At 45.5% G+C, this 13,521-nt stretch overlaps 1 protein-coding gene across 1 annotated transcript in view; it reads left to right on the top strand.

Annotated features, from left to right (window-relative positions):
* Positions 1-13,521, top strand: part of LOC147110530 (uncharacterized) — a 543,691-nt gene that overhangs the window by 319,893 nt on the left and 210,277 nt on the right. Inside the window, exon 3 of the mRNA XM_086000591.1 lies at positions 4,314-4,505. Coding sequence (XP_085856717.1) covers positions 4,314-4,505 — 192 coding nt within the window. The remainder of the gene's footprint in view (positions 1-4,313; positions 4,506-13,521) is intronic.

Here is a 13,521-nt window from a genome sequence, read left to right as displayed (position 1 = left end):
ATTTAAGGTGCAGTGTAAATTGTTCCAGTACTTCTCATCAATGAGGAGTGTGGTTTGCCGTTGCAATGTCAGGTCTTGAATATCAAACACCTGTATTGAAATCAAGAAATGTAAAGAAGAACGTACAGGTTCCATAGCAGCAGTTTTGTGTTCTGTTGCTTAGTAACCCCCCTGGTAGAATCAACAGCAACACGTTTTTGGGGCTCACATGAGGCATTGGGATTTAGGATGAGGACTACAATAAAGTAACGTGAGATTGCCTTGGTGGAATTTTGCTGAGAGACTGTTTGTGAGAGTGCATCCTCTTTCAAAGTGTAGCAGCTCAACTCTGTTGTGCATTGTGGAAGGGAGAGTTAAAGCTCATAAAAGATCCCAGGGCAGCAGCAAATTTATTTTATTTGTTATTAATCATGTGGAAATCTAATATAACCAGTAAGATTTAGGAGGAAACTGTTGTGACATTGTGCGCTGCCTCAGTATCCTGTATCTGGATCAGGCTTTGGGTGGAATCTTGCAGAGATGGATATGGTTGGTGCAGATTCTCACGCTCATGTGAGTCTAATAGACGTCTTGTGCCGTCGCCCTCAATAAAAAAGACTTGAAGAGCACAGACTGGGGACAGTGTCAAATTTTAAGGGCTGATTTCACTCAGTTCCTGCTCTGAGCTGTGGCAGTGGAGGCTGCATCATTCAGCGGGAGGGGGAAGGAAGGGAAATGCAGGGGAAAGATTGATCTTCTTCTTAGGCAGTCCCTCGGAACCGAGGATGACTTGCTTCCACATTAAAAATGAGTTCGCAGGTGACTGATGAGTCCAATGCGGGACCTACAGTCTCTGTCACAGGTGGGGCAGACGTTGGTTGAAGGGGCGGGTGGGTGGGGTGCTTGGGTTGACGTGCGGTCCTTGCGCTGCCTGCGCTTGGCTTCCGCTTGCTCCCGGCGAAGAGACTCGAGGTGTTCGGCGCCTCCCCGGATGCTTCTCCTACACTTTGTGCGGTCTTGGGCCAGGGATTCCCAGGTGTCGATGGGGATGTTACACTTTTTCAAGGAGGCTTTGAGGGTGTTCTTGAAGCATTTCCTCTGCCCACCTGGGGCTCTCTTGCCGTGCCGGAGCTCCGAGTAGAGCGCTTGTTTTGGGAGTCTCGTATCGGGCATGCAGCAATGTGACCTGTCCATCGGAGCTGATTGAGCGTGGTCAAAGCTTCGATGCTGGGGATATTGGCCTGAGCAAGAACACTGACGTTGGTGCACCTGTCCTGCCAATGGATTTACAGGATCTTGCGGAGGCAGCGTTGGTGGTACCAATCCAGAAAGATTGATACCTGGGTGCCGGCCCATGCAAGGCTCTGCTCTCCCAAGCATGCCCTCAAGCATGCCCTCCATAACTGGCAAGCTGCAGTTGAGCGCCAGCGGCATTTTGTTCCGGGCCTCCTGCACTGGCTTTAGGCAGGGGGCACAGCTGCTTCGCCAACTTCGCGCCCGTTTCTTGCGGAAGTCAGACAGCGCCACATCCCTCACTACTCACTGAAAACAGGGATCAATATCGTCTGAAAAGCACCCGTAGTCAGGCTCTGTAGCTATGGAGATATTGAAATCCAATACTGGTAAAGGCCAGTAACGTGTACCCTGCCTAATATGACTTTCCCAATCCTTCGTAATTGCAGTTGTGAAAAAGGGTACACTGGCCTCTTTCAGTTCCAGGAGATTAAATGGGTTCAGTATGTGGTGCAATGGAATGGAGGATGTTACCGCTTTTATTTTGGCCTCTTTATACACACCTGTGTCTGTGGGACTTTCGTCCTCTGCCGGAGCCAAGTTCAAATTCCAGATAGTCAATCACATTCTGCAATTTCTTTCCAGCACAGTACTGAGGGAGTGCTGCACTGTCGGAGGTGCAGTTTTTCGAATGACACGATAAACCGAGGCCCAGTCTGCCCTCTCAGGTGGATGTAAAAGATCCCATGGCACTATTTTGAAGAAGAGCAGTGGAGTTCCCCCCAGTGTCCTGTCCAATATTTATCCCTCAACCAATAGTTAAAAAAAACATTATCTGGTCATTATTGCATTGCTGTTTGTGGGACCTTGCTGTGCACAAATTGGCTGCCGCGTTTCCTACTTTACAACAGTGACTACAGTTCAAAAGTACTTCATTGACTGTAAACCGCTTTGGGACGTCCTGAGATCATGAAAGGCGCTATATAAATGCATGTTTTTTTAATTTTCCTGTTTCCATGGTAAACCAGTGGCCTTATTCATCGGGCTACTCTTGCAGCCCCCAATTGCAATGATAGATGCTCATGTACGGTTTGTTCACTGGCACTTTAATTCAGATTCTGATTTTAAACCGTGCTGATGAATGGAGCTAAGCACTTGCCGACTCCAAGACCAGCTGTTGCAATACCCAGCTGAAGACTTCCATTACTGTTGAGCAGACAGAGAGACCCAGCACACTGGCACTTTGAAACATGCTGCTGCTGAAAGTTAAAGTGAAAGTGAGTCGAGAAACAGATTGGGGAAGTTGTGTTGTCAGGTGAAAATCGCAGGATATGTTGTATTGTGACCGATCATCTGTCCTTGGTTACGGAGCATCCATGGGAGCGGTTGAGGCCTGGGAGCAAGTTGCTCGCTATATTGGTAGGAAGTGCGGAGCCAGGGAGACCAGGAGGGGAGAAAAGACACACTAAGGTCATCTAACCTTTAAATGCAAATCAAATGTTGGAAAATTACACGGTACGATAGGATGTAAATGTTCTCAATTGTTGCACAAAGGCAGTTAAGTGAATGGAGATTTGATGCTGAGCAGATGTATTGTGAGTAAAATGACTTGAATAATTGTAGGTTGAGTACAGTGAGTGCAATTAACTGAGTATTCCTGACCAGTCTCGGTGTAGAGGTACCAGAGTAGTTGATTATAAATAATAACAGTACTGATTTTCCTTTTCCCTACAGCAGCATCTGTATATGATTTTTTTGGGGGGAGGGAAGCTTTAAATAAGTTAACGGTTCCTGTGTCTCAAAAAGCAAAAATGTGCCACTACACCATTGTATAAAAACACATTTAAAAATACAAATACATGTGAGCTAGACAAGTGGTTATAGTGCAGCCATCTATCAGTGATGTATACTGTTTAAACTCCAGAGACTTGAGCACAAAATCTAGGCTGACTCTCCAGTACAGTGCTGAGGGAGAGCTGCACTGTCGGAGGGGCCATCTTTCAGATGAGATGTTAAACAGAGGTCCCTCTGCCTAACACAGATTATTTGGTCATTATCACATCGTTGTTTGTGGCACCTTGCTGTGTGCAAATTGGCTGCCACGTTTCCTACATTACCACACTTCAAAAGTACTTCATTGACTGTAAAGCATTTGGGATGTCCTGAGGCTGTGAAAGGCGCTATATAAATGCAAGTTCTTTTTTTCCCCTTGTTTTGTTTATATTAATCCAGGGTTTATCCTTAGCCATGGCTGTGGAGAGGATTCCATAGTACTTACTCCACTGGGGCCCTGCGGATTAGAGAACTATTAATGAACAATAAGTGGATTCACATTTGTGAAAGGAAAAATGAAACTCGATGTTCTGTATATTGTTTGTACAAACTGTGAAATGATGCAACTAATTGAGACTTTAGACATGACAGGGCAGGCTTCCATGAAAAATGAATGGGTTTTAAAAACCTGTACACTTAAAGTGGACCATACACTTATCACATTTTCCCAGATAGTACATATATCAGTGTTGGTGTAACCCATACATAAGATTTCCTAAGACTCAACTGTTTCTCTTACTGCCAAAGCTATTAAAACTCTGTAACTGTCTTCAGCTGATATCCGGGCAGAACTTCTTTTGCACTAATGGGGCAACTGATCAAAGGTAGAATTACTCCTCGTCCTGTTTCCGCCCCCACCCCCCACCCCACACAACCATGTACTACATATATTACATATTTAAAAACTTAAATCACATATATTTATAAATCACAAGATACCAGGAGCTGTAACCTAATTGCAGATTCAGAAGCAATAAACTTCTTGAGCTTCGCATTTGTGGTTTATAAACATCATCTGAGCCTCTGACCCGAACACAGCCTCGTCGTTATGCTGGTGTATTCATCTTACTATATACGGGAACACTGTACTATAATTGACTTTTTAAATTTAATGGAAAATGAGTAAGCTAATGGATCCGGGGTCATTTCTTGTGGGGGTGTTCAGTACCTTGTAATGTATGTGCCTCATACCCATTGCATTGTTGGCAACAAAGGAGGAGTTTTTGCTGTCACCTAATTACTGAATTGCTTTTACTCTTTTTTGGCAGGATTAGAGCTAAAAGAGGTGAAAGCGAATATGGCGGAGCGAACACAGGAGACCGGACTTGTTTGTTCGGCAGACTTTAAGAAGGATGTCACAGGAAGAGATCTGTTTGGATATGTGGGCATTGAAGCAGTTCTGGATCAGATGAGGCGTAAAGCCATGAAAACGGGATTTGAGTTCAACATCATGGTTGTAGGTAATTATAACTGTGGGAGACAAAAGGGAGCATGCCGTAAAAAGCAGTATTTATCTCACTGATTGATATGGAAATTGTGCAGTGTCCAGTTTCCGTTATGTATATTTAATGTGGTTTATAGTGTCACCTTAATATGAAAGGCAAGAGTTATTCTTTCCAATAGAGGAAATATAAATTGTAAAAGTGTCAGGAACTCAAACAAATCATTTATATTGTGACTTAATTATGGACAGATGTGCAGTAAACACTTGGCCTCCAACTTTTTGAGCCTTAATTTGAAGACGGCCAGGCAGTTCCACCAAGCGCGTACTCCTTTGAGAATCTCCAGTCTCTCCATATTCTATTTTGTCTAATTTTTGCTAAAGCCTACAATATTTTTTCCAGCCAAACCTGTGTATCACCGAACATATTTAGTAAATACAATTTTATTTGAATACTTATATGTTTACAAATAATGGCAGTATTGAATGAGTCACTGACCATTTTCCCCTCATAATTACTGCAGTTACACTTAAATTAGAGGAACAACAGAAATGCATCGTGTTTGCAGCGGGTGGGTTTTCAAAAGACTTCACTCCCCCACAGCATGATATTTTACAGCTTTTCAAATCAGGTGGCAGTGACAGATTTTGTACCTTCTCTAGTACCTCTGTCCTTTTTTATAATATGGAGACCAGAACTGTTCACAGTACTCCAAGCGCGGTCTAATCAAGGGTCGATATGTGTTTAACATAACTTCACTGCTTTTGACTATTTTGATCCTTGCTGCAATAGATAGACTGGAGATGTACGATTGGATGGAAGACAAAGGGAGCAATCTTCTCTCTATCTTATCTTTTTCTCTTAATAATCAAACCTATCAACTGTGATGTGATGGGTGCTGCTATGGCACAGACCAGGAGCCCAATACAGAATATAGGTAACATACCTGTAAAGGTTGGAAATCTTCTTTTAGCATCATTGTGCTCCGGTAACCTGAACACAATGAGCTTATAGTGGCTTTGGCTCTGGAGCAATAGAGGAAAATTGGGTGGCAAGACACGACGCAGTATTTGCAGCACAGAAACAGGCCATTCAGCCCAACAGGTCCATGCTGCTGTTTATGCTCCACACGAGCCTCCTGCCACCCTTCTTCATCTAACCCCATCAACATATCCTTCTATTCCTTTCTCCCTCATGTGCTTATCTAGCTTCCACTTAAATGTATCTACGCTAGTCGCCTCAACTATTCCTTGTGGTAGCGAGTTCCACATTCTAACCACTCTCTGGGTAAAGAAGTTTCTCCTGAATTCCCTGTTGGATTTATTAGTAACTATCTTATATTGATGGCCCCTAGTTCTGGTCTCCCTGCAAGTGGAAACATCTTCTCTACATCTGTCCTATCAAACCCTTTCCTAATCTTAAAGACCTCCATCAGGTCACCCCTCAGTCTACTCTTTTCTAGAGAATAGCGCCCCAGCCTGTTCAATCTTTCCTGATAGGTATAACCTCTCAGTTCTGGTATAATTCCAGTAAATCTTTTTTGCAGCTTCTCTAGTGCCTCTATGTCCTTTTTATAATATGGTGAACAGAACTGTTCACAGTACACAAAGTGTGGTCTAACCAAGGGTCGATACAAGTTTAACATAGCTTCTGTACTTTTCAATTCTATCCCTCTAGAAATGAACCCTAATGTTTGTTTGCTCTTTTTATGGCCTTACTAACCTGCATAAGCCACATTAGGGTGGACAAGCCTCCTTTTCCATGTGTCCAATCTATCCAGCTCATCCCAGTTGTGCTGCTGCAAGGCAATCGCTGTTGCGGTAGTACAAGCAGAGGAGAGAGCATCTGACTAGCATAAGTGCTGCCTCAGTTCTGCCATTTATATCACATGCCAGAACATATTTCCATTTAGAGCCAATGGCATTTATGATGCTGTGGCAAGTGAGAAATTTAGAGCAGTATTAATTTTGATGGTTTACACTTCTGCACTTTGTAAATAGTCTCACTTCCTTTTCTGGCTCCCATGTTTGCTGACATAGTTAACAGTTCGCTCTCCTCAGGCACTGTCCCCCTCTCCTTCAAATCTGTTGTCATCACACCTCTCCTCAAAAAAACAACCCTTGACCCCTCCGTCGTTGCAAACTACCGCCCCATCTCCAACCTCCCTTTCCTCTCCAAAGTCCTTGAACGTGTTGTCGCCTCCCAAATCCATGCCCATCTTTCCCAGAACTCCATGTTTGAATCCCTCCAATCCGGATTCCGCCCCTGCCACAGTACTGAAACGGCTCTCATCAAAGTCACAAATGACATCCTTTGTGACTGTGACAAAGGTAAACTATCCCTCCTCGTCCTTCTCGACCTGTCTGCAGCCTTTGACATGGCTGACCACTCCATCCTCCACCAATGCCTCTCCACCATCGTCCAGCTGGGTGGGACTGCACTCGCCTGGTTCCATTCTTAGCTATCCAATCGTAGCCAGAGAATCACCTGCAACGGCTTCTCTTCCCACTCCCGCATCGCTACCTCTGGTGTCCCCCAAGGAACTATCCTTGGCCCCCTCCTATTTCTCATCTATATGCTGCCCCTTGGCGACATCATCCGAAAACACAGCATCAGTTTCCACATGTATGCTGACGACACCCAGCTCTACCTCACCACCACTTCCCTCAACCCCTCCACGGTCTCTAAATTGACACACTGCTTGTCCAACATACAGTTCTGGATGAGCAGAAATTTTCTCCAATTAAATATTGGGAAGACCGAAGCCATTGTTTTCGGGCCCCGCCACAAACTCCGTTCCCTAGCCACTGTCTTCATACCTCTCCCTAACATCTGTCTGAGGCTGAACCAGACTGTTCGCAACCTTGGTGTCATATTTGACCCGGAAATGAGCTTCCGACCACATATCCGCAGCATAACAAAGGCCGCCTATTTCCACCTCCGTAACATCGTCATACCATCGCCCTTGCCTCAGCTCATCCGCTGCTGAAATCCTCATCCATGCCTTTGTTACCTCTAGAATTGACTATTCCAATGCACTCCTGGCTGGCCTCCCATATTCTACCTTACATAAACTTGAGGTCATCCAAAACTCGGCTGTCCACGTCCTAACTCGCACCAAGTCCCGTTCACCCATTACCCCTGTGCTCGCTGGCCTACATTGGCTCCCGGTTAAACAACACCTCGATTTCAAAATTCTCATCCTTGTTTTCAAATCCCTCCATGGCCTCGCCCCTCCCTATCGCTGTAATCTCCTTCAGCCGCACAACCCCCCGAGATATCTGCGCTCCTCAAATTCTGCCCTCTTGAGGATCTCTGATTATAATCGCTCAGCCATTGGTGGCCGTGCCTTCAGCTGCCTAGGCCCTAAGCTCTGGAACTCCCTCCCTTAACCTCTCCGCCTCTCTACCTCTCTTTCCTCCTTTAAGACACTCCATAAAACCTACTTCTTGTCATCTGCCTAATTTCTTATGTGGCTCGGTGTCAATTTTTTGTCTTATAATACTCCTGCGAAGTGCCTTGGGACGTTTTACTATGTTAAAGGCGCTATATAAATACAAGTTGTTGTTGTTGTCTAAGCTATTGTTTGCCTTTTAATAGGGTTCAAAATAAAAACCTTAGTAGTAAAAGGTTTCTACTACTGATGGTAAGACCTGGGAGCAGATGTACCTTGGCCCATAAGCTTGGTGCACTGGTGGTAATATTTATGCAGGTTTCAAAGAACCACATTGATATTCATGTCAACTAACATTGCAGTGTTACCAGTTTTTACAGGAACTCTGCATATAAAGTAGATCTTGACTTTGTGCGATAGTGTGGACCAGGTGATAGCGAGTCGGCAGCCTGTTTTACATCTCTCCCGACTTTTTATTTCGATTGAAGTCAAGATCTATCTCAAAGATTTCAAAAAGCATTATGATCTTGCTGGCTTACAGATATGCCTACATACTAATTGTCACTGTAGTGTAGCCCCTAGTTCCTGTCTTAAGCGCTCTCTTACCTACTCTAGTGATTCTACAAGGTGCTCCCCCAGTGGCTGCAACATGGGAGGTAGCAGGCAGCTGTTATTTAGTCAAGGCCCTTGAGATGCTCATGGTTGGCGACCACTAGGAGCTTGAACGTGAGAGGGTCCTGAAGGGAAGGATTGCTGAGGCAACGGTAACATCCTGCAACACTGTGTAGAAAGTGTCAGAGATGCGAAGGAGAATCAGGCAGTCCTGGTCATTAAACTTCCTCATGCACTGCAGCCAATTCCTGAGGACAGTGCTAATGGCATTGATGTTTTGTGCCACCTTTCTCTTGATAGGTTCCATGGGCACTGGCAACCCTACAGTTTCTTGCCCAGGAGGTCATTCTTCATTTGTGAGCCCACACAGTGAGCATCAGCAAACTATTCAACAGTGAAGGCCATCACAGCTGAGGCAAATCATGCTCTCATCCAAAATCCATTCATGTGTATTTTCCTGCTAGGATCACTGGTTACTGATCAGGATATATACTTGCCTTAGAGGGACTGTAACAAAGGTTCACCAGACAGATTCCTGGGATGGGGGGAATGTCCTATGAGAAGAGATTGAGGCGACTCGGCCTATATTTCCTAGAATTTAGAAGAATGAGAGGTGATCTCATTGAAAAATATTAAATTCTTACAGGGTTTGACCGGGTAGATGCTGGGAGGATGATTTCCCTGGCTGGGGAGTCTAGAACCAGGGGTCACAGTCTCAGAATAAGGGATTGGCCATTTAGGACTGAGATGAGGAGAAATTTCTTCACTCAAAGTGTTGTGAATCTTTGGAATTCTCTACCCCAGAGGGCTGGGGATGCTCAGTCATTACATTAAGGATATTAAGGCAATCAAGGGATATGGGGATAGTGCGAGAAGGTGGAGTTGAGGGAGAAGATCAGCCATGATCTTATTGAATGGCGGAGCAGGCTCGAAGGGCCAAATGGCCTATTCCAGCTCCTGTTTCTTATGTTCTTAGGAGTGGGAATTTTGACTGCTTTCACCATCCTAGCCTACGAGTGCTAAATCAAATTTAAACCCAATAGCTGCCATGACTGACAACAGCTAAATCAGCATAGATTAGGAATCAAACTTTGATTACTTCTGGTATATAAGGCTTAGTCAGGGAGTGCCTTTCACATTAGTCCATTGGGGTGGGGGGGGGGGGGGGGGCGGGGTGCGGTTAGAGTTTATAATATTGTCTAATTATAATATAATTACAGTGCTCATCACAGAATAGCAGTTTAGCAATACAGAACCTCCACATATGTTAAGAGATCCAAATTCAGACTCAACCTTCTTGAAATTTAAATGGACCAGATCTGAACTCTGGAATGATGATAGAAGGAGGAAGTGTCAGGGGCATTGGTGGAAAAAAGTATCTCCAGAGGCCATTAGGAAATGAATGCGTCAGACATGTAGACATAGATCAGAAATTCCATGGCACAGCTGCTTTGGAAATTAAATGAGTCTTTTGTGTCCTGCACCATTATACACGATACAGAAATGACAAACAACCAGGGAAGAAACCATTGTGTCATCCATTCTGAGAGAAGATAAAGGGGGTTGAACGCTGCTTTTTTTCAAGGCCACCTGTCAGGAATTTCAATATTTTAATTTGCTGCAGGATCACTCTTGCATAACTGACATGATCCAAGTTCAAACCCAGGTACAATACATACATATATATATAAAAAAGCTGGGGGTGCCCGGCGTTGCCAGGGCTTTTTTGGGCCACGCGGTTTATGGCTGGGCGCTGCCGCTCCTGCGCTCTGTGTCACTCTTTCCCTCCCTGACCCTCTCTCTGTCCGTCCCCCTCTCTCTCCCTGCCCCTCTCTCTCCCTGCCCCCTCTCTCTCTCCCCCCCCTCTCTCTCCCTGCCCATGTATGTCCCCTCTCTCTCTCTCTCTCTCCCTCTCTCTACCTCTCCCCCTTTCATCTCCCTCCCTCCCCCTCTTTTGGCACCCGGGGAAGGGCTTTGAAAATTGAGCCAGGCCGCGGTGGCCGTGCGGGGCCTAGCGGTTGAGGCCCGGCCGGGTTCTAGAGCCGAGACGGACCCCAACTGATTACCCGGTGCGCCCGGCCGCCACGCCGCGGGTAGCGCGGTTTATGGACGGCCGCTGACGCTCCCCCGCCCGCTCTGTGTCTCGGGCCGAGCAATTGTGAGGCCCGGCCTGAGTGACTCCAACTCACCTCCCACTCCCGGAGCCGTAATGTGGGGGTTTGTTTGGCTGGTGCTGTCGCTGTGGGGATGAAAAAAATGGCGGCGAAGTTTTGGGAGGCTGCAGGATTAGGCCCGCCCACAGACGGCGGATTGGTCAACCATCAGGTCACTGAACTATAGGATTGGTCAACCATCACGTCACTCAACGCTAATGAGCAGTAGGATTGGCCAACCGCTAATGAGCGGATTTTTGAGGATTTTTGAACGTTTTTTGTATAGTGTCCGAACAATTTTTGTCTGACCAAAAAGTAAATACGCCTATTAGACTCCCCTAATGATAAGCTTTCTTTTGATATAACATGCGTGTAGGTACGCTCTATAACTTTTGAGTGTATAGCGGACAGACAGACAGACAAACCAACTCGTTTACATATATACTAGCTGGGGGAGCCCGGCTTTGCCAGGGCTGTTTTGGGCCAGGCGGTTTAAATCGAGTCCCAGGCTTTGGGGCCTCTCTGTGTCCCTCTGTGAATCTGGTGCCGGGCAACATTTTAAATTGAGTCCCAGGCTTTTGGGCCCTGTCTCTGTGTCCCTCTCTCAATCTGCTGCCGGGCAACATTTCTACCTTTTAATACCTTGAAAGATGAAAGTGAAAGTACTTATAAAACGTTTTTGGTAAATCTTTTAAAAATAACATAAGAGATACTAACTTTTTCAAAGCTGGATGAGCAGATTTTGAGCTGGAAGTAAATGGGGTTTTTAGCTTGAGGCAATGGCTGCCACATCCCTGAGATGAAAACAATTAGTCCCACCCACAGACGCAGCAATTGGCCAACCATCAGGCGACCGAACTGTAGGATTGGTCAATCGTGACGGCACAGGATTGGTCGAACCTTGACGTCAGTCAATCAATGCTAAGTAGCAGATAATGAGTTTAATTTTGAAGGTTTTTTGCATAAGGCGCGAACAATTTTCGTCCGACCGAAAAGTAAATACGCTTACGACTGTCCCGGAAGCGTGGCTTTGCCAGGGCTGTTTTGGGCCGGGCGGTTTAAATCGAGTGCCAGGCTTTGGGGTCTCTCTGTGTCCCTCTGTGAATCTGCTGCCGGGCAACATTTTAAATCGAGTACCAGGCTTTCAGGCCCTGTCTGCCTGTCCCTCTGTGAATCTGCTGCTGGGCAACATTTCTACCTTTTAATACCTTGAAAGATGAAAGTGAAAGTACTTATAAAACGTTTTTGGTAAATCTTATGTTATTTTTAAAAGAGGTACTTTTTCAAAGCTGGATGTAGTTTGAGCTGGAAGCTGAAGTAATGGCAGTGAAACAATGGCTGCCACATCCCTGAGATGAAAACGATTAGTCCTGCCCACACACACACACACACTGATTGGCCAACCATCAGGGGACCGTACTGTAGGATTGGTCAATCGTGACGGCACAGGATTGGTCGAACCTTGACGTCAGTCAATCAATGCTAAGTAGCAGATAATGAGTTTAATTTTGAAGGTTTTTTGCATAAGGCGTGAACAATTTTCGTCCAACCGAAAAGTAAATACGCTTACGAGCGTCCCGGAAGCGTAAGCTTTCTTCGGAGGTAATGCGCGCGTAGGTACGCTGTATAACTTTCGAGCGCATAGCCGGACAGACGCACACCCGAGGACAGACAGAAGGACAGACAGATCGACTCCTTTATATATACAGATAGATAGATAGATAGATATATTACCTGATGGGTCAGTGAGTTTATCCATTTAGCCCCGAAACCTCTCCGCCTCTCTAGCTCTCTCTCCACCTTTAAGACACTCCTTAAAACCTACCTGTTTGACCAAGTTTTTGGTCACCTGTTCCAATATCTCCTAATGTAGCTCGGTGTTTGATTACGCTCCTGTGAAGCACCTTGGGACGTTTTACTATTTTTAAGGCTCTATAGAAATGAAAGTTGTTGTTGTTAGTACCTGAGCTAGCCAGACCAGAAGGATATCAGATTCAACCACCACCCCCCCACCCATCCCGTGTCGGTCATGAGTTAGCTGATCTCAGCAGCTTGGCTACAATAAGTTGCAACATCCCTGGGTTAGGAAGAGGAAAATAAGTTACTCAGCAGCCCCCCTCTCTTTCACCTCCCCCCCCCCCCCCCACCCTGAAAGTGCGCACGTGGACTTCGGATGGGATCGGGCTTAGCCACGATGCCTCCTTTGGTCAAATGGTCCACCAACACTAAGGCTCACTCACGGATAAGAGTCACTTATGAGATACGGAAGGGTGACTGGTGTCTGTAGAACTGTGCCCCCAGCAAAGCCACCAACACCTTCAGGAGGGATGGGGTGAAAATTGGTGTGGGAGAGAAAAGAAGTATAGAAACCGGGCGATAGCGAATCGGCAGCATGTTTCACGCCTTGCCCTACACCCTTTTCTATTGACTTCAATGGACAAGAAAATCAGGTGGGGTGTAAAACAGGCTGCCGATTGGATATCGCCCGATTTGCACTAACACCCAAGATCAATTTCACCCTCGTGTCCTAAGTGACTGCAAATGATGTTAACCTTATTTACATGGCCCCATCTGATCTGCATTTAGTCCAAAAGTCCTGTTCAGTGACGTTAAACCGGACCATGTGAATTGCGATGTGAATCTATATTAAAAGCTGCTGGTTTAAACCCACTTAATCTTTAGAACTTATCTCTTACTGTAATTGAATTGCGCAATTATAGATTGAAACCAGTTAATAAGGTGGCGGTCCATATTAAAAATGCAAACTTTTAGCTGCTGGTTTGAAACCAGTTAACCCCAATTACCTCTTTCTGATTAGCTCCCAGCAAAATGTATTTAACCATCTTGTGATGCGGGTCTAATCATTTTATGGACA

The sequence above is a fragment of the Somniosus microcephalus genome, chromosome 11 (genome assembly GCF_052327205.1).
Source record: "Somniosus microcephalus isolate GS21.2 chromosome 11, FLI_Smic_1.0, whole genome shotgun sequence".
NCBI lineage: Eukaryota > Metazoa > Chordata > Chondrichthyes > Squaliformes > Somniosidae > Somniosus > Somniosus microcephalus.
This window is presented reverse-complemented; position numbering and strand designations above follow the sequence as displayed.